The sequence below is a fragment of the Beta vulgaris genome, chromosome 1 (assembly GCF_026745355.1).
Source record: "Beta vulgaris subsp. vulgaris cultivar EL10 chromosome 1, EL10.2, whole genome shotgun sequence".
Classification (NCBI taxonomy): domain Eukaryota; kingdom Viridiplantae; phylum Streptophyta; class Magnoliopsida; order Caryophyllales; family Amaranthaceae; genus Beta; species Beta vulgaris.
The window spans coordinates 45,503,340-45,525,063 of record NC_079202.1 but is presented as its reverse complement, the minus strand read 5'-3'; the positions used below and the strand labels follow the sequence as shown (position 1 = coordinate 45,525,063).

Genomic DNA, 21,724 nt, shown 5'->3' with positions numbered 1-21,724 from the left:
CCAAATCCACCCACACGAAAAAAATCCCAACCCAACTAAAAAACCCAATTCTAATCCTTAATTATGGCTTTAGATTGTCAAATTCAGCAATAAAAATTTCAGATTTGAAGTTTTATGGACCTATTTGACCTTTAAAACCTCAAATGTGGCCTTTAATGGTGGTAAAGAAAGTTAAGAAGGAAGGGGGACTGCTGAGGTGGCGCCGTTGGGTGGCGATGGTGGGTGGAGCCGGTGAGGGGCGGTTGTGGGGGGCGGCATTGAGAGGTTGAGTTGATGGGCGGCAGTGAGAAGGCGGTGGGAGCGGTGGTACTCAGGAGAGAGAGTGGGGGAAAAATAGTGAGATGAGGAAGATGAGTTCTCATCATTCCCAACCAAACAACATTCTCAATCAAAGGGTTTTCTTTTCCTTTCTCCTTATTTCTCTTTCTTAAACCCTTACCCTTTCCCCTTCATAAACCAAACGCCCCCTAATTAAAGGCACGTAAAAATCCTTTTAGGTATCTTCAGTGCACGTCTGACGCAAGAAAAAAAAATGAATTTTTTATTTATTTTTGGAGGGGCCTATGACACCCAGGACCTTATATGAGTATGTTACCAAAAGTTTTCTTCCTTCCCGAACAATCTACGACCTTGTCGGAGCACAAATTTCCTCCCTCTAGATTATTCGTGGCCTCATTGTAGCCCAACTACAATCCATTAATTTCCATGGATCATAATAAATTCATATTATGATGTACATAAACCCTCATTGCAATGTTTACACTCTCCATTGTCGTACTATTTATTAATATCGCTAAGTTGAAAGAATCAAATCATCAATACATTTTTAGTACAATATCTATTTCTATTACTTCCTCCGTTCCGTTTTAAATGAAACGTTTGCTTTTTCACGCAACCCAACGCGCTTCTTTAGTCATTAATATCTATAGTTGTGTACACGTAAAAAATATAAAAAAGTTATAATTTGATAGTATGCATCGAGACGAATCTAACAAGATCCCACTTGACTATGTTTTTCTTTATATAATAGCGATAAATTGGAGTCAAAATTGATCAATGAATAGTGTTATTTCATCCAATGTTTCATTTAAAACAGAACGGAGGAAGTATATAAGTTAAGAAAGAAACTATGGTATCCCCATATAAAAATTGAAGACTCATATAGCCCTAATTTAAAATGTAAAAAATTATTCAAAATTTCTTTTTCATTTCCCGATTTACAATTTTGCATAATAAGGAAAGTTGTTAAAAGGAAAAATTAACATAAAAAAGTTTAATATTTTCATTAAAAGATTACTTACGATGAGGAAACTAAATTAAAAAAGAAATTTTCCAAAAATTATAAAGCCAAAAATACAAAGTTTTTTAAAGCCAAAAATTCAAAATTTTCTTTTACCTAAATATTCATTAACAATTCTAAAGAATGTAATCTAAAAATTCATAAAATTACCGAGAAAAAAGAGTGTAACTCATCTTTTTATTTTCCAATTCATAGTTGTCGTAGTCATGATATTATTCAAGCAAAACATTTAAATCTGATGAGAAAAGGTAAGCATTAACCAACTTCTATTATCTTCATTTTCAGTCCTATGTTTTGTAAAAATAAATTATAAGTACGAAGTACATGCTCATTTTTTGCATTAATATTAATGTTTTTTTACGATTTCGAATATTATTATTATTAATAATTTATTGTCGCACTCATTGCGTGCATATGAGGGTATACTAATGGTGTTCCTAAACAAGAAAATGTGCCACGTACATGGCGCTATCCCTTAGAGTGTTCACTTCATGTACTCCACATACAATAAAAAAAATTAGAAAATGCATAGTATAAGATTTGATCTCATGACTTGAAGTTACTATATTAATATCTCAACCACTAAACCAAGTAATGTTTGGTGTTTTAATTTCAAAGTAAGATATTAATAAATAAAAATTATAATTATGCGGAGCATAACCTGGACCTAAAAACTAGTTAGAGTATTATAAATCTATCTCATCCAATCCTTAAGAGCTGGTTCATTATCGTTTTTCTGTTCTGTTTGTAGAATTTTGTAAAACCAAAAATAAAAATATATAGAAACAAGAAAAGGTACTTTTCGATTTCCAAATGACACGTTAATATAAGTATGACTAATGTCAAATTTTTTAGATCTCTTATATCTTATGACTTTTATATTTATGAAGCCAAAAACTGAAAATCGACAACGACGCCGAATAGGTCGTAAATCTTCCATTTTGCTTTTTTTTGGTTGTTCTCTCTTCACCATTAGATTTCATAAGTACATATTAATGGAATTTATGATAACTTGATACTTATGCACTCATTAATTAATTGTGAATATATAACTAATAAATACATTACTTCTATAAAAAAATAATTTCTTGTCTATTTGATAAGTGCATATTCTAATATCTTTTTTTTTTTTTTTGCATATTAGGATGCATTTTCATCTAGTATTAGAGCATTTACATTGCATTTATGTAAATCTAGGTCTTTGTTTATAAGCTACGTTACTTTCACAAGTTGTTTGATCTTTTGATGTGATTTCAAGTACTTTATAATCTATGAAAGGACATAAAGATTAAGGCACTTGAATTACCTTTGAAATGATATATCATATGCCCAAAACGGATTGGAATTGAAGAGTATACAAACCGTTATACATATATAGTTGTGAAAAATATGTCACATCTTCACCATTTTTCTCATACCTTGTGATACAAAAATAATAATAAGGTAATTCCGACTATGTTGGAAATTAGAATTCAAGATCTTTCTAATAACGATATACTACGTGTGCCAAAAAAAAACTCTGGATCAAATGTTATAGTTGTTCAAAGTCGAGATGAAGAATCTAATAATTACAGGCCAACACGTCCATGTTATCCTAATTCCTTCTAGGCACTAACTTTTATTAGTATAATAGTTTATATGGTTACAGGTCAAAACGTCCGCGTCATTATTGACACGCCCAAGTTGGTCTGCTCCGTAGTACCTCTTACTTTGTCGGTTTTGTTATATTAGGAAGCCATATATAATTACTCTTTTATTTGTTTGATAACTGGACTTAGTTTATTATATACACTTTTTAGGATTTACAGAGAGAAGCTTAAAAAGAGAAACTTGTAAATATTTGTTGTTTTCTAAGACTCTACCTTTCTTCCATTAATTCAAGTTTCTATATTCTTCTTCCTATCTCTTTGTTTTTTATTATGAAATTTAACTATTATTCTCTAGTTTCTTTATTTATTTCAATTATGCTTGAGTAATTCTTTTATATATGGCTAGGTTGAATCCTAGTATGAATCAATTCATGATTAGTTCTTTAAATCTTCAAATTAGTTGTTTATTTTTTCTTGCTTAATTAATTTTGCAATTTTCAATACTAGATTAGAGATAATTAGTATTGTTATCATTCCTTTGTATTGTCACAATAGGAGTTGGATTTTGATCAATTCGAGTACTTCAATTAAGGACATGAAACTATTCATGGGAGTAGGTAGAATGGATTTTTCGTAAGTTAGAATGATATGTTTAATGTCTTTAATTTGCATGATTCCATAGTGGTGGGCTTGATTGCATATTAGGGAAGCCATAAATACTTAAGAGAATGAGGTTTATGGTATTTTATAGGGTGTACGTTTCCTTATGAATATTTAAGTACTAGTTTGGGGTAGCAATTATTATTGTATTAATACATGCTAGTGGGATACTTAACTCTAAAGTCTTTTATTTATCTATTGTTAAGTATAGTTTATCCTTCCTTTATTGATATTAATCTCCTTTATTCTTACCATTACTAAAGAACTAATCTTAGAACAACTTTTTCTATATGGATCTACCCTAACTTCCCTACTACATTATTAAGAGGATTAGTTAGGTTCTTTTTTATTAGGTGCGCAACACACATACCACTAATTGTTAGACTTGTCTCTCATGAGTAAGTTTGTGAGATCAAATTTCATTATACACACTAGGTCTATGGGGGGTTGGAGATTCTCTTGTCCTCTCACTTACTCCCAAGTCCCAACTCTTAGGAAGTCTTGACTGCATAGGTGTATTAAGTTGACCTATTAGGCTTCGATCAGCTTACTTTTCCTTACCAAAATATTGATACTAATACTTTTTCTTATAGGTAAGCCATCAAATACATTACCAAGCAAAGGTTACTCTATTGTTAAAGGTTTTGCCTCATGACTTTAAGGTTATGGGATCAAATCCTACTAGGGGCTTTTTGGGGTGAGATTTTCCTTTACCACCTCTCCTCCTTTCAAGGAATCTGACCTGCAAAACTATGTAATTATACTTGTGCAAAGTGTCAGTTTATTAGTATATTTCATCTTACCAACTTTCATCAAATATAATTTTTTCAATGTTGACCACAACACTAGTGAATACGAGTATTTATTTTTACTTTTTATCTACTCCTACCGTCTTTTTTAAATTAACATATGTTAACTTGACATGTTTGTTAATGTACATGTTTAACCATTAATGAGCAGCAAGTGATTACCTAGTGGTATTAGCATCACCTGCGATCATATATGTCATGGAATTGAGTCTCACCCCTTGCAATAGGGATCGTTGTATGTACCCTCTTCTTGCGCGGGACTATAACTATTACCTACCTAGAAAGAACGATTGTTTAACCATTCATAAATGTAATTACCAATAAATTAAATTTTGAATAAGCAATTTTTTTAAAATTACATATTAATCCCAATCAAACAAGATTTTTATGACTAAGAATTTGTTCGTTTCAAATTTTTTTGTTATTTAGTCTGAACTTATCTTATTTTTTAAAACTTTTTCTTATTGTTTCTTCTCTTTTATACTTTATAGACTTCTTCTCTTTTAAACTTTGTAGACTTCTCTTTTAAATTAGCAGGTGGGTTGACTTTTATTTTCGATGTAGACTTTCTATTTTTTTTTTCGTTTTTGTTCCTTATACTTCTCCAAGAGAATCTTTATAGTAGACCTGGGTGTACCATGCTCATGGTACACCCAAGGTTATTTTCGCCAAATGAGCAAAATGGGCAAATGAGCAAATTAATTAAGCAAATGATCAAATGAGCAAATGAGTAAAATGAGCAGATGAGCAAGTATTTCTACTCATTTAAGAAAATGAGCAAACTTGGTGCAAATGAGCAGTTACGAAAAAGAACTAATTACAGGTGAGCAAAAAAGAAAATGAAGAATAAATGAATAGAAAAAAAAAGACTAGAGCAAGTATAAGAGTTGACTAAGCAGCAATAATCATCCAACACAAATTATGCAACTGAGTATATAATCTTCAATCATTCTAAATAAGCATAGATGCTTGACTCATTTGAATATTAGAATTCAAAATTATTGCAGAATACATTTGCTCATTCCTACAATGATAATTCAAAATTAGCACCCATAATTTTGTTCATGTCCTGACCATGTAAAACAACCAAAAACATCTGGTTTATGTAATACGAATAACTGAGGGGAAATGAGAAAAACAACAACAAAACAAATGAGCAAAAACATAATCAGATCTAGGTCGTGGGTCTTCATCATCGTCGTGGATGGGTTGTGGGTCTCTTCAGTCGCCTCATCATCATCATCTCGAGTCCGCGTCATCATCATCATCTCATCGTTCATCTCGCGAATTTCAGATCTGGAATTTTTTTTTTCGCGAATTTCAGATCTCCATTGTTGTGTTCGGAAGGTTTGGAAGGAGGAGAGAGAGAAGAATTGAAAATCAGATTTTCTGGTGAGCAAGAATTGAGAGAAATGAGCAAGAAAGAAGAATTGGATTCAGATTTTTGCTTTTTGCTTTTTGTCATTTATTGCCCCGAAATTACCACCGTGTCCCTTAACTTGCAATTAATTACAGAAAATGCCCCTGGGTGTACCATGAGCATGGTACACCCGGGTGTACCATAATGGACTCGTTCTCCAATATTGTATTGATTTCTCTTTCATCGTAGCAAAATTCTTCCATATGACCATATCCCCTTTTGCGAATCAGCCATAACATCTAGAAAATATGATATTAAATCTGGGCATAATATAAATGACAATTTTCTACTCAATATCTATCTCCGACAGCCTCATCTGATACTGAACCACACGAATATTCATGATTTTATGTTCCATAGTAAAGAAAAAGGGATAAATATAAGAAGGGGAGGGGATTAATCAACCGAAAAAGAGAGGAAAAAGGAGCAAAAACGAATAAATAAAATGATCAAGGGCTAGGCACGTGCGGCCATAAAACAAATTCAATCCATCAGAATCTAGCCATTAGCACCTTTTTGCCATAAAAAAGAAATTTTAAGGTGGTTTTTAGTCTCGTTTTGTTTATTAGATAATTTTTTACAGAAGTGTATTATATAAGGTAGTTTCTCATAAATTTTTTGTAATAATATATTACCTCCTTTTTTAAATAGTTGTACCATATTTGTTTTTTGGGTACTTGAATTACTTATACCTATTTTTTTCTTAGCATATGGTTTATTTAATTTTTTTTATCGTACATTATTGAACTTTCTTTAATATGCGTGTTATTTTCTTTTTAGATTCGACTATTTGAAAACGAAAGAAGTATATGGTAAACAACATTTCGTATGTGGTTGGCCATAATTATAGTTATTAGTTAATGGTGTTGTTGGTCGACATATAGGGTTGATTATTGTATTCTAAGTTACTAATCAACATACCAATTACCTAAGGTTATTTATAATTGTTGGGATTTAATAAAGATAGTAGGTGTTATTGATAACTATATTGTTGAGTTTACTTATCTTAGAGGTTACCGATCAATATATTAAGGGTTTCTTTTCATTTCTGGGACTACTTATAATTATTAGGGGTTATTTATTTATTTAAATTGAAGGGTTTACATGTGTCCCAATATAGCTAGTTTGTGTTTTATACATGTGGCCACAGACTATTAACTATGCGGACATCCGCATAGAAAACTTGGGCGTTTGGTTCATGAAGGGGAAAGGGAAAGGGAAAGGGAAAGGGTTTAAGAAAGAGAAACAAGGAGAAAAGAAAAGGAAACCCTTTGATTAAAAATGTTGTTTGGTTGAGAACTCATCTTCCTCCTCTTACTATTTTCCCCTCTCTCTCAAGTCTCAAGTACCACCATTCCCACCACCCTCTCACTGCCACCCATCAACACCGGTCTGTCACTGCTGCCCTTCACCGGCGCCCCTCACTGCCACCCCTCACTGCCGCATCTCACCGACGCCACCTCACCGGTCCTCCCCCTTCCTTCTTTACCACCATTAAAAGCCACATTTGAGGTTTTAAAAGGTCAAATTCGATCATAAAACTTCATATCTGAAGTTTTTATGGCCGAATTTGACAATCTGAAGCCAAAATCAAGCATTAGAGTTAGGTTTTTTATTTGGGTTGGTTTTTTTTTTGTGGATGGATTTGGACGTGGTGGTTGAGTCGGCCATGAGTTGGTGGTTTTAACCATGGGTTGGCGGTTTTCTGTGCATGGGTTAGTGGTTTCGGCCACGGGTTGGTGGTTTTGGCGCATGGGGTGGTGGTTTCGGTGGTTGATGGTAATTTTAGGGTTGGTGTGGTGGTTTCGATGGCGATCGTGGTGGTTTTGGTGGCGATCGTGGTGGTTTCGGTGCCGATCGTGGTGGTTTTAGTGGCGGTAATGGTGGTTGGGGTGGTGGTTTGGTTGTTAAGGTGGTGGGTTCAGTGGTTGATGTGGTGGTTGTGTGGCTGGGTTGGTGGTTGGACTAGTGGTCAATTATTGGTCAAGGCCATCATGGTGTAGAAGAAAGAAAAAGGTAAGTGAAACCTTGGGGAGGGTGGGGAATGAAACTATGAAAGTAGAGGACTTTGGGGGAAAGGAGAGGGTAAAGGGAATGATTGATTTGTCTTAACAAACGACAAGTAAGGGAATCAAGCTAGTTGATTCTCTTACCCTTTCCAGAAAACCCTAAACCTACAATCATATATTTTTATTTGATATACTCCCTCTGTCTCAAAATATAATTCCCATTTTCATTTTGGGTGTCCCAAATTATTCTCCATTTATAAACAAAAAATCTTTACTATCTCTTTTAGATTCTACTTGTATAAATTACTGTGAGAAAAAGGAATTGGAAACTATATTTTGAGATGGAGGGAGTAATTTGATACGAATTATAAGAATATCTCTATTATATATTGGAAGAGGGAGGACTTAGTGCTGAGTGTCCATCCATGTTTACCATTATATCATCAACTAACAAAAACATTTACTACATCCCTAATTTATTGTTTTCTTCTAAAAAGAATTGGTTGAAAGATAAATTTATTAGTCAACTTATAAGTAGATCATTTACAAAAGCTTCTATAAAGGCCTAAAATAAATTTAGAAATCGAAGAGTACATATCTTCCTATTAATTAAAAAATAGAGCATATTACTTCAACATTATCACATTTGCAACGATATGATAAAATTTCTTGATTAAAGTTAATACTAGATAGCGCGGCTAAATAAGAAGTTATATTGATCCAAATTAGAGGTGATATTTTGGCCCACCCCGGCCCGTTTTTGCATAGGCGGCTAAGGCCATGTGCAGGGTGAGCAACTGCACAGGGCCCCCAAAAATATAAGGGCCCAATTCTATTAGTTGTCCTCCTAAGGAGGAAAAAAACCTAACTCTAATTACATACTATTTCTTTATAATTTTATAGAGTGTAATGTTGGATGCAAACGTAAAGAGATTAATTTATAATTGGTGTTTCTTCTCCTTCTATTCTCCAAAAAAAGACCATTAATGACTTTTCCATCTCTTCCTATTCACCAAAAAATAGTTTTTATAACTTAATTTAGCACAGGACCCCTAATTTTATGAGACGGCCCTGCGTTTTTGGGTCGAGTTTTGTGCAAAAATTTTCGGCCCGCGGGCCAGGCCAGGCCGGCACGGTCGAATTTTTTTTGGGTGGGCTTTGGGCAAGCCAAAAACGATGTTTTAGTCTATTTTTTGGCCCGCAAAAGCCCGTTAATTTAGGCCTGAAATAGCGGGCTCTGGATACAAAAATTCAGCCCGAATTTAGGCCTGGCCCGACCAAAAGGCAAAATTTTTTGGCCGCGGCCCGGCCCGGCCCATGATCACCTCTAATCCAAATAAAGAATGCCGTTGCTCCACAACTCAACCACGATTGTATATTCGTAATAAAACTAATTATTGCTGAAAGTCGTCAGGATAGGTCAACGATAATAATACAAATTACAAAGTGTGCTTCTAGAGGAATGCGCGTTTTTCCACTATAAATGTTGCTCTCCGTAATCCATAATAAGTCCTCTCTCAATTCCATTAATATATTTGCATTGAAAAGCAAGATATGAAGGTTTACATTGGTAAAGTTGGGTGTGAGATTACTAAAATTCCCTTCTTATGTTCATTGTTAGTGGGGATTTGTTGCATACAGAGCTTGATTATGAGTTGTGAAGGTGGGAGGGTTCACATTAACAGCCATGTTAGCGTAAACCCTGTTTTAAAAGTGAAGGCAGTTAATTTGGGAGGATGGCTTGTAACTGAAGGTTGGATTAAGCCTTCTCTTTTTGATGGCATTCCTAACAAAGACTTGCTGGTATGTACTTCTCTCTCTCCTCTTTATGAGACTTGTTATGTTTCTCTGACTTTTGTTAACACTACTGTTTAGATTTTTAAAGTATAAATATCGGAATATCCAAATGCAGAATATAAGTCCAGGAACTTTTCTTCATTTAATATTGGACCCACTAATATCTTATTTCACAATTAAATATTTTAGATTTAAATATTTCACATTTAAATAAATTTAGACTTGTTATGCTTCAATTTGGTAACTTTGTAGGACATTTGGGAGTGTTCGGCAACTGTAGTTGTGGTGTTAGCTTTTAGTCATGAGAGTAACCGTTAGTTGTAGCTATTTATGGTTGGTATGTAGCTGTTAGTAGGAGTGTTCATAAAAAACCGAAATCGAAAAACCGTACCGAAATACCGAAAAAATGGTCAAATGGATGGTAATCATACCGGTAAAAAAATATTTTAACGGTACGGTTACCGAACCGATAAAAATGACGGTTAAACGGTACAGTTACGTTATGATTTTTGAGTAAACGGTTAACCGAAATACCGAAATATATTTTTTCTCTAATTAATTATTGTGGAACATTTTCGAACGATTAGATTAATTCTAATATTTTTTACAAAGTTACAACAATTAGAGGAAGTATGTGATTATTTGGAAACTCTAGTACTAATATAATCACTATAATTAGGAAATGTAGTGAATTCTTAGTGTTAATTATGTTTTCCAATAGATTTATTATCTACTTTATAATACATTGTATATTAGAGTATATATAATATTAAAATATATGCACAAAAAAATAAAAAAATATATATGTACATTAAGTAAAACATAATAGTATAACTTAAATAACGGTTAATGGTTAACCGAAAAATCGTACCAAAAAAGGGTTAACTGCTTAAGCGGTAACTAACCAGTCTAAACGGTTACGGTTTGCAAAAAGAGCGAACCAAAATGTTGTTTCGGGCCAATTAACCACCCATCAACACCCCTAACTGTTAGCTGTCCAAGTAGCGGTATAAGATATTGATGTTCGGTAAAAGAAGCTGTCAAACTAGTTGTTTATAAATAACTAGTTAAAAACTAACAATAGTTTTACATTTCTTTACAAACCAAACAATGTAAAACTAACAATAGAAGAAAACAGTTTTCTACTCCCTCCGTGGCTCCGTCCCATATTATAGTGCTTCTTTCCTTTTAAGGTGTCCCAAAATATAATTCTTGTTTCCATTTTTTATTCCACATATTTCCATGATTTTCCTAGAAAAATTGTGCCATCATTATTTATTTGCTTCTTGAAAATAGTTTTTTGCTTTGTTTTATTCAACTCAAAGGTTGAATGAGTCATGCATTTAATTCTCTTTCACCACTTATAATCATTCTCTCTCCTAAAATCAGCTTTTCCCCATAACATTTATTTTCAATACACAAACACTCTTTACATTTCTCTTAGATTTTATTTACCTTAATAAACGTGAAAAAATAGAATCAGGCACTATAATATGGGACGGAGGGAGTAGAAAAAATACAAGCCCAATGGGGTTCCATCCTAAAACCATATGGTTATAGGTGGAGTAACCCATTAGCTTATATATTAGTCATATACTTTCAATTCTTTCAATATGGGACACACGTGGATTACACTCTCAACAGTTCCCAATACATTTGAATACTTTTTTATTCATTATAGGACATATATCATATGACTTTAAAAATAAAAAAAAACCAAAAAATAGAAAACCACATTAATACCGAACGGGCTTTAAACTTTTAGTTTTTTTATTTTTATTTTTATTTTTTAAGGGAAGTAAACTTTTAGTTCGTGACACCATTGTATTACATTCTATAATGGGCGAATGCCTAAAAAGAGTCCATTTTTATGTCAGACTGTAATATTAAGCACATGTTTAAAATACACAGGATGGAACACAAATACAGCTGAGATCAGTGACTATAGACAAGTATGTATGTGCTGAGAGTGGTGGAGGGACCATCTTAGTTGCTAACAGAACTTCTGCATCAGGTTGGGAAACCTTCAAGGTAATCTACTACTACATTTAAACATCGGTTTCATTTGTTACAAATATTTGATGTTGAGTATTTTTAACTTCATTGCAACAATTTTGGGGTCTAGTGATGGAGAATCAACGAAAACACGTTCAATCTCCGGGTGTTCAGCAATCAGTTTGCCGGAGTGCAGGGCAGTGGTCCTGCAGTGGTTGCAGAAGCCAACAGCCCAGGATCTTCTGAAGTCTTTCAGATTGTTAGGAAGTCTGATGATACTTCTCGTGTTCGAATACAAGCTCCTAATGGTCTCTTCTTACAGGTTTACCACTTACTTTTTTCTCCTTCCAAATCCTATGTCTGGTTCATAGCAACTGCACATGTTTATGAAGATATATAAGCAGGAACAAAATTTAGTAGTACAATCATGAACAAGTATAGTATGAGAAGGGAGGAGGAGGATATATAAAACTATGGAATAGTATGAATTGTGTGAATTCTCATTCATGTCAAAACATGATACAAAGGAGTATAAATATATAAAAATTAGGAAACTAAGAGCAAAAATTTTAAAAAAATGATTTGAAGACACAGGATGAAGTAAATGATGCTTAAAAGTTAAAGGTGACAAGGGTTTAGTCACAGTAGTCAAATATAGCCTACTGTATGTCTGTATTATATCAATATAGATGGAGTAGTAAATTTTTATGATGAGACTGTGATAAAAAGTAATGCTCAAAGTTGACAAGGATTTGATCACAATATAAAAGTCAACTAATAGCCTATTATTTTAACAGAGGGAGTAGTAAGTTTGCCTTTGATCATCGAAGGCATTGATCACACAGGCAATTTTCAGTAGCTTTTGGTGAATATTGTGTACTCTTGCAGGCAAAGACAGAAGATAGCGTCACTGCAGATTATGCAGGGGATGGTGGTTGGGGGGATGATAACCCATCTGTTTTTGTGATGACCATAATAGGAACCCCACAAGGCGAATTCCAAGTCACGAATGGTTATGGCCCCGAAAAGGCCCCGCAAGTCATGAAGGTAAGCATCATACATATATCACTTGTAAACCATATTGCTTTATGACCAGCTTTCGCGATAAAAATTTGAGGCTGCTCTGACAGAATCGTGAACATATATTAACTGTATCAGGAGCACTGGAGCACCTTCATTGTTGAAGACGATTTCAAGTTTATGTCTGAGAATGGACTGAATGCTGTCAGGATTCCTGTTGGATGGTGGATAGCCAGTGACCCAACACCACCTAAGCCTTTTGTGGGAGGATCACTACAGGCCTTGGACAATGCCTTCTCTTGGGCGCAGTAAGTCTATTTTAGCACACAGCCTGCTGATTGTAAGGACCCTTTTAATTTGTGAAATAGGGAGTTATATGATAAAATATTTTTATATTTTGGACCTGCAGGAAATATGGTATCCAGGTTATAATAGACCTTCATGCAGCACCTGGGTCACAAAATGGGAATGAGCATAGTGGAGCTAGAGATGGATCTATTGAATGGGGAAAAACTGATGCTACTATACAACAGAGTGTTGCTGCTATCGACTTCTTAGCTTCCAGGTATTCGCTCTTGAGTAGAAGCTTCAGCCACGCTCTTTGTATCATGTCGTTTACATGTTCGTGTTTCTTGTAACTTTATTATTCACAAACATACAAAACAGCTTGATTTTTGCTGTTAATTGAACTGAAGAAACCCTTATCAGAAATCATTGGAATTTATTTGAAATTGTCTAAACGGATCTAAACTCTGAAAATTTCTCTATCAGATGAGCCAGAAGTTTGCCAAATTTGAGCCAAACAACTCATTATTGAAGCTAGTCCGAAACTTTTGTCATTTAATTCATGCAACAAGATGTTATTACACTGAATGCATTAGGCACACATGACATTTGACATTTGATTGCAGATACGCCACACACCCAAATCTATACGCAGTGGAACTGATCAACGAGCCTCATGCCCCTGATGTGACTTTGGAAACTCTGGAAAATTACTATCAACAAGGATATAATGCAGTGCGCAAGCATTCTTCAACAGCGTATGTTATACTGTCCAATCGCTTAGGGCCTATGGATCCAAAGGAGTTGTTTCCCCTTGCTAGTGGAATGCAGTTAGCTGTAATTGATGTCCATTACTACAATCTCTTCTCCAACATATTTGACAACATGAATGTCCAACAAAACATAGACTTCATCAACAACAACAGGTCCTCCGATTTGGGCTATGTCACCACCTCCAATGGGCCCCTTACTTTTGTTGGTAAGTTTGATCGGCAGTATTAGTTCTTGTCTTCCTGTAGCAATTGCTATCTCAACTGTTTTTGGTAGCTATAAGCTGTTAACTTATTTGAGGTTAGTTGTCAAAACTGTTTCCAAAACAATATGCATAGTAAAACTAATTGTTGGTTTAGGTTGATTAAGATTTTTGTTGCCTTACCAAGACAAATTTTTTTAAAAAAAAAAAAAAATAAACTATATTTTCATTAAGAAACAGCCATATTTGACCTTCAAAAGCTATCCCGAAATGCTAACTTATTTAGCTATTCTAGGAGCTAATTTTATTGATGCACATTATCACCAACGCCATTTTTTGAAACACCTCTCGGCTCTCTCCATCCGGCCTTGTGAATCACTTCTCTTCACTACGATGCAGATCAGCACATGATCTTCATTAACCACTCTTCCGATTGTGGTTTCCATTTTTTTACTCATGTAGTGGCTGATTTATTAGGGATATAAATGTGTTATGCTTACCTGTTAATAACTAAATTAGTGAGTATAGTTGAAGATCATGTTAGTAGTGTTCCTAAATTATAGCTTTATTTGTTTTAGTTTTACTATAAATAGATTGGAAAATGTATGTTTTCTTTCCTCTCTCCCATCTCTATTATAATGTCAACACTTATTATACCTTATGATTTGAAACAGAGCGATTATTAATCTCAACTACACATTCTTAAACTACTTAATAATACTTTGGCACTAATCAGCTGCTTTCTTTTTCCCAATTTAATCCAGGAGAATGGGTGGCTGAGTGGCAGGTTCGTGACGCAACAAAGGAAGATTTTCAAAGATTTGCAGATGCACAATTTCAAGTGTATGGTCGTGCATCGTTTGGTTGGGCTTACTGGACCTTCAAGAATGTTAACAATCACTGGAGTCTCCAGTGGATGATTCAAAATGGTTACATCACACTAAACAAGTAGATCATAAACTATTGACTAGAAATCAAACTGCTTTTTTATTTCAAATTCAATGAAAAATAACACGAAATCTATCCTAAATTCTGATTTGTAATATCATGGAAAATAACATATTATGTGTAACATATAGAAGTATACAATAATACAGAAGTGCTTATATTTTCAGTATACTGATCAACAGGCCCGTCTCGAACTATATAGAGGCCCTGTGCAATCTCGTATTTGAAGAATTCAATAACGTAATAGCTCATCCATACTTCACATAATCATATTATGAAAAAAAAAATAGTCCAAATAAGTAGATAAACTTTTTCTTTTTACTGAACTTTCTCTATTTTGGGGCCCTCACAATAAAGGGGCCCTGTTCCATGGAACATGTTGAACATGCTAAAAGCCGCCCCTGCTGATCAAATGGAACCCAATGGAACCCTTGGAGTTACTTCTGTTTTATATATATCTCCTCGTCTCCGTCTAAATTGATCTCCTATTTTGTTTTTAGCAATCTCCATTCCTAGACAATACTCATATATATATCTAATTATGGAGAATCTTTATAGTAAACTTGGGTGTACCATGCTCATGGTACACCTAAAGCTAATTTTCGCCAAATGAGAAAAATGGGCTAATGAGCAAAATGAGCAAATGAGAAATGAGCAAATGAGTAAAATGAGCAGATGAGCAAGTATTTCTACTCATTTAAGAAAATGAGCAAACTTGGTGCAAATGAGCAGTTATGAAAACGAACTAATTACAGGTGAGCAAAAAAGAAAATGAATAAAGAGATGAAATGAATAGAAAAAAAAAAAAAAAAAAGACTAGAGCAAGTACATAAAAGTTGACTAAGCGCCAATAATCATCCAACACAAATGATGTAAATGAGCACATAATCTTCAATCATTCTAAATGAGCATAGATGTTTGACTCATTTGAACATTAGAATTCAAAATTATTGCAGAATACATTTGCTCATTCCTACAATGATAATTCAAAATCAGCACTCATAATTTTGTTCATGTCTTGATCATGTAAAACAACTAAAAACATCTGGTTTATGCAATACGAATAAATGAGGGGAAATGAGCAAAACAACAACAACAAAACAAATGAGCAAAAACATAATCAGATTTGGGTCGTGGGTCTTCATCATCGTTGTGGATGGGTCTTGGGTCTCTTCAGTCGCCTCATCATCATCATCTCGAGTCTGCGTCATCACCATCTCATCGTTCATCTCGCGAATTTCAAATCTGGAATTTTTTTTTCCGCGAATTTCAGATCTCCATTGTTGTGTTTGGAAGGTTTGGGAGGAGGAGAGAGAATAATTGAAAATCAGATTTTTCTGGCAAGAAAGAATTGAGAGAAATGAGCGAATTTCTGGTCTCCATTGTTGTGTTTGAGTTGAATCCGCCATTAATGATCCACAAGGTTGTGTTGATTTCTCTATTTTTTTCAATATATAAGGTTTCAAATTGAAGGAAGAGTGAGAGAGAAGATTTGAATTCAGATTTTTGCTTTTTATCATTTATTGTTCTGAAATTACCAGCATGCCCCTTAACTTGCAATTAATTACGAAAATGCCCCTGAGCGTACCATGAGCATGGTACACCCGGGTGTACCATGAGTGGACTCCTAATTACGCACTTGTGAAATTAACAAACTCTTGCTCAACTACAATAAATAATATACATTAAGATGAATCTATTGCAAGTAATTAAGAGATCGATTGTATATGTATATTTTAGTTCTTATATTAGTGAGGTTAAAAGAGTTATAAGTTTGACCCAAAAGGTCAATTAAACAACTATTTGAGTACGGAGACTGTATATATATAATTATTGTACATATATATACATTTTAAAAGTTGTGCAGAACTTTACTTGGAAAGATAAAAAAAACAGAAATTAGAACACAAGAACATCATTTAATCATCAAATGTGACAAAAAATCTCTTGTGCTTCCTCCTCTTCTGAGATTTAACTTTAATGATGAGTTGAAATCCTGGTGATGATCCTAAAGGCAAAGTTGTAACAGATGATTGAATTCCTCTTTTACCCTTCAAGATCTGATCAACAAGAGCAACACCTTGTTCTCTATGTAAAATATTATTAGCAACGATGATAAATCCTCTTGGATTAAGATGAAGTTTGTCAGATAGTAATCTTAGACGATTAGCGTCAAGATTAGTGCAATCAATGACAGCAAAATCGACGTTCCGAATATCAGTTACCACCTCACATGGATCTCCAACTCTTAATTCAGTTGCACTACCATTAGCATTGCAGTCGTGTTCGTGTTTGTTTTCGTGTTCGACAACATGTTCAAGCCCGTAACAGGAATGAAGAGATGGACGAATGCAGATGAGTTTGCCTTGAGTTTGGTTTGCAGCAACAGCAAGACCAAGAGTTAAAGGTGTAACACTTTGTTGTTGGGAATGTGAAGTGGTGATTTCTAGTATTATTCTTGCTTGGTTTCCTGCTGCTAAAGCTGATAGTAACTCCGTTCCTTGAGGTTCCATGATTTTGCTTCCATCTAACCCGTACTTTTGTACTGCATTATGAATCTTATTTACTTTACACTGTAACAAAAGAAAAACAATACCAATATACCATCAGTACAACATAAACTTCATATTAACATGTTGATATTAGCTTAATTATGATGATAATGGTGCAACACAAAAGATTGTTTTTGAGAGATACAAGACAAAAAAATTATATATACTCCCTCCGTTTCATTTTAATCTACACACTTACACTTTTCACGTATGCCAATGCAAAACTTTGAGGACATATATATTTAGTTTTGTATTTGTAAAAATTATAAAAACTACATATTAAAATACATGTTATGATTCTAACAAGATCTCACCTGACTATACTTTCATCCGCGTATAAATCACAAATGATGGTCAAAGTGAAATTTGTGAATAGTGTAAAATGTCAAAGTGTGTAGATTAAATTGAAACGGAGGGAGTATGATGGTAGGAAAAAGTTTATCTTATATACTCATTCCATCCTCCAAATTTGGGTTTTGCAGTACATCTTAGACTATTTATAACTGTCACAACTTTAACAAACTTAATGAAAAATTAATAGATTAAAAAAAATCATCGAAATAAATCTAACAAAATCTCATATCGTACTCGTACCTGATATTTTAAAACGTATAAAATATCTAAAAAATAATTTACAAGATAGAAAGTATATGTAGAGGAGTTTAAATTAGCAAGCGGGTAATCTCTAATACTACACGAGAATCTGACTCAAATCTAACACGAAGTTACTGAAAGAAACCAATACTTGGAAAACTAATCACTGAAAAACAAGATTTCACGTATGTGCTAAAAAAAAGAGGGAGTTTAAGAGGGAAAAGAAATTACCAAATGGAGAGTTTGCAAGAAAGCTTTCATAGCATTTTGAGGACACCACTCCATTTCCAAAGTAACTACCAGCTTATTATTATACTATACTAAAGTGTCAAACTAAGAGAGGTTGTTGTTGTTGTTGTTCTTGCTTATTATGTGCTGCTTCTGAAAACATTCTTCCTTTTTATAGGTGTACTATTCCCTATGCAAATTGTATGTTAAACAAAGTGAGTATAATATAAAAAAGACATGAAAATATGATGACTAAGCAATAAGCAACACTTGGCAAGATAAGTGGGGGTGGTGCATGGAGGCTGAGTCGTGGCAAGAAAAGAGCAATATCATGTGAGAGTTTACAGTCTGTCTATAATATGGACAATACCTATTACCTCCCCCCTTCTCCTCACATTTATTAGGTTTACTAGTTTCTTATAAAATATCCTTAGAACTATATTAGATACGTATCAACTAGAGCTGGCCATGGGCCGTGCTGGGCCTGACCACGGGCCAGGCCCGCGGGCTGAAGTGGAATACGGGCCGGGCCAGGCCCGTGGCCCATGAAACTCGTGCCGTGCCGGGCCGGGCTGAAATTATGGGAAACTTGTCCATGGCCCGGCCCGGCCCACGGGCCTGGCGGGCCGGGCTCGTGCTCACCGCGGGCTTGGTCCAAAAATCACAGTTTTTGAAAAAAAAAAATTTGCAAGGCCCACGGGCTCGTGCCGGGCCCGGGCCGAAATCTAAATTCCCCCAACGTGCAAGGCCCACGGCCCATGTTACGGCTAGCGGGCCGGGCCGGGCCCATAGCGGGCTCGGGCCGGGCCGGGCTCGAGCAGCCCACGGGCCAGCCCGGCCCATGGCCACCTTTAGTGACTATCAACTATGGTGGGACACTTGTTACCTCGTGATAGCATGTTGTGGGGCACGTGGAGGCCATAGATTTATGGAAAAGATACTAAGTCATTGCTACATTATTGGTTCACTTTTGGCTTGCTACTAGCTTACCAATGTTTGCTTTGATGCAGGAAACAAGGGTTTATTGTCTAGGATAAGACCATATCTTTATGAATTAGGATTGACAAATTTTCTAATGTGGTTATGTAGATCAAGATTGAGGAATGAGGATCAAAGGTGTAACTTAGCTTCCCTTGTGGCAAAGAAATATCATGGAGATGGTAGAATAGATTGTTACGTTGCTAACGAGTTAGGCTGATAATTTTTAAAGTAAATCACTTCAGTCAAAGGTTATATATGTCCGAAACGAATATGTATATTTAAAAGACATCAATTATTCCTGAAGTTTTTAAAGGGTTATCCACCTTTTATAAATGGGCATGTATATTCAAAAGATAAATGCTATATATGCTATTTTAGAAATAACGATAAACAAATTTAAGAAAGGTAGTAAATTTGTACTTCCTAACAATGATAATAACTTAAAATATTAAATATTACCACAACTTCAAATACTAGTACTATGCAACTATCACCATTCACAAATCACAACAGTAAATAATCAAAAAAAACTATTCCTCACTAATCTCCAAAACATCTGAAATGCTTTCAGTAAAAGTCAAAGTCTTTAAATAACTCAAAAGTACCCTGGTAAAACAATATACTTATTTGAAGTTAGGCAAGTTTCCCTCAGGCCTCGGTAATCTTCTCCACCGAAGAATTGGATTGTTATGCACCTAACAGAGATTTGGCAAACATTCTCAATGTCTGCGTCACACCCCCAAAGTCTTAATAATATTAATACTATAATTACATGCGTAATACTATAACAAAGGCAGCATCAATTTATAGATAAAAGTTAGACAACAACATGATAAAGTATTACAACTTAGGTTGGTACATTATTACTTTAATCGTTGTATTCATGAAAGTTAGTTTATATGAGGGGACTACATCTTACATCTTACATCTTACATCTTACACATAATGTGGGGGATCACCGATCACATACGTTTGTAACAAGAAACAAAGGTGTCTTGTAGTTGTACAACGAATAGTATAATAACATGCATAATCAGAGTGAGAGATAATTGTTTCCATCTAACTTTGCTTGTTTTCTTTTTACCCTTTTTGAGGAGCTACGTTGTGCTTCCAACCTTAATGGCAAAAAGTTCCTATAAACTTTCCACCAATTAACACTAGTAAAGCTTGAAGTTCTAACCTAAATTGGCTGAATTACTCTTCTCTAAACTTAAACTTGTTGCTTAAGAAAAGATGGTCAATAAACTTATTGACTCTAACTAGATTTATTAGCCATTTTCTAAACTTATCTGGTCTTTTTATTAGCTGTGATATGGCTTGATAGCCTTTGCACGTATATTGGGTTTTCATTGAACTTATTTGAATTGTATTATTAGCCTCCGTAACTTATTAGCTTTTACATGAAGGTATGTAACCCAATCGCTATTTACTAAAAATCACCCGTATTTACTAAAAATCGCCCGTATTTTTTCCTTGAAATGCCCCCTCGTACCTAGGGATGGAATCCAATCCGAATCCGACCCTAGTCCGCTCCGATCCGAAGGAAAAAAATCCGAGTTGACTCCGACAAAAAAGGAATCCGACTCCGACTCCGTTTAAAAAATCCGACTCCGAGTCGGAGGAGGGTCGGAGTCGGATCTCATAAAATAATCCGACATCCGACTCCGACTCCGAGTCAATCAATCCTTTTTTCTTATTTATGTAATGTATTATTTATGTATAATCTGACTTCGACTTTCAGCCAGTTGTATTATATAGGCTTTTCCCACAGAAAAAACGATTAAACAATTGGAAGTAAAATAAGTCGGATCAGGTTCGGAGTCGGATGTTCGGATTTTAAATCGGATGTCCGGATTTTAAGTCGGGTCGGATCTCGGAGTCGGATGTTCGGATTTTAGGTCGGGTCGGATTCGGATTTTCAAAGTCGGATCTCGGAGTCGGACTCGGATTTAAATTCCGACTTTCTGTAGGGTCGGAGTCGGATTATGCATAATCCGGTCCAAGTCCGACCCGTTGCCATTCCTACTCGTACCCCTCCCCCTTTCACCCCACTCTTACTCTCTCACTCCTCATCCAACTTCACCTCACTCTATCTCTCAAACCTCCACCACTAGCGCCCATCACCACCACCACCATCGGCGGACCACCTCCAATACTGGACAACACCACCAGAGCCACACTCGCGCACCACCACCACCAGAGCACCACCACCACCGGAGCACCACCTCACTGTCGCAGACAACCACCAAAAAGAATATGATTAGTCTTCTAAAAAAAAATCCGCCACCAAGGCACGGTCCCGAACTGTTTTTTTATTTCCTCAGTGGAGGAAACGAAAAAAAATCGTTGGAGGAAACCAAGCAAATTTTTCCAGTGTGTTATGTACTAACAACGGGGGTGGTTGGTTTCCCTGGCGAAAAAATTACAAAAACTCATGCTTTTTCCACCGTGTTGTGGTGGTGGCGGTGGGGTGGGGTGGGTCTCACGGTGGTGTTGATGTTGCCTCTATCATGGTGGTTGACGCGGTGGTGGTGGTGGCCGTTGTGGTGGTGGTTTCAGTGGTG

At 35.2% G+C, this 21,724-nt stretch overlaps 2 protein-coding genes across 2 annotated transcripts; one reads left to right on the top strand and one right to left on the bottom strand.

Annotated features, from left to right (window-relative positions):
* Positions 1 to 9,278: 9,278 nt before the first annotated feature.
* On the top strand, positions 9,279 to 14,974 carry LOC104892694 (probable glucan 1,3-beta-glucosidase A). The gene is given in 8 exon segments (XM_010678686.4): positions 9,279 to 9,590; positions 11,496 to 11,615; positions 11,710 to 11,901; positions 12,468 to 12,626; positions 12,738 to 12,907; positions 13,009 to 13,164; positions 13,511 to 13,863; positions 14,622 to 14,974. Coding segments are annotated over 8 exon segments (1,587 nt in total). The 5' UTR covers positions 9,279 to 9,341; the 3' UTR covers positions 14,810 to 14,974.
* A 1,633-nt stretch (positions 14,975 to 16,607) lies between these two features.
* On the bottom strand, positions 16,608 to 18,372 carry LOC125496825 (uncharacterized). The gene is made up of 2 exons (XM_048642526.2): positions 18,183 to 18,372; positions 16,608 to 17,378 (listed from the first exon to the last, which is right to left on the bottom strand). Exons 1-2 carry the CDS (start codon positions 18,234 to 18,236, stop codon positions 16,725 to 16,727), a joined length of 708 nt encoding a protein of 235 aa, XP_048498483.1. The 5' UTR covers positions 18,237 to 18,372; the 3' UTR covers positions 16,608 to 16,724.
* Positions 18,373 to 21,724: the final 3,352 nt, after the last annotated feature.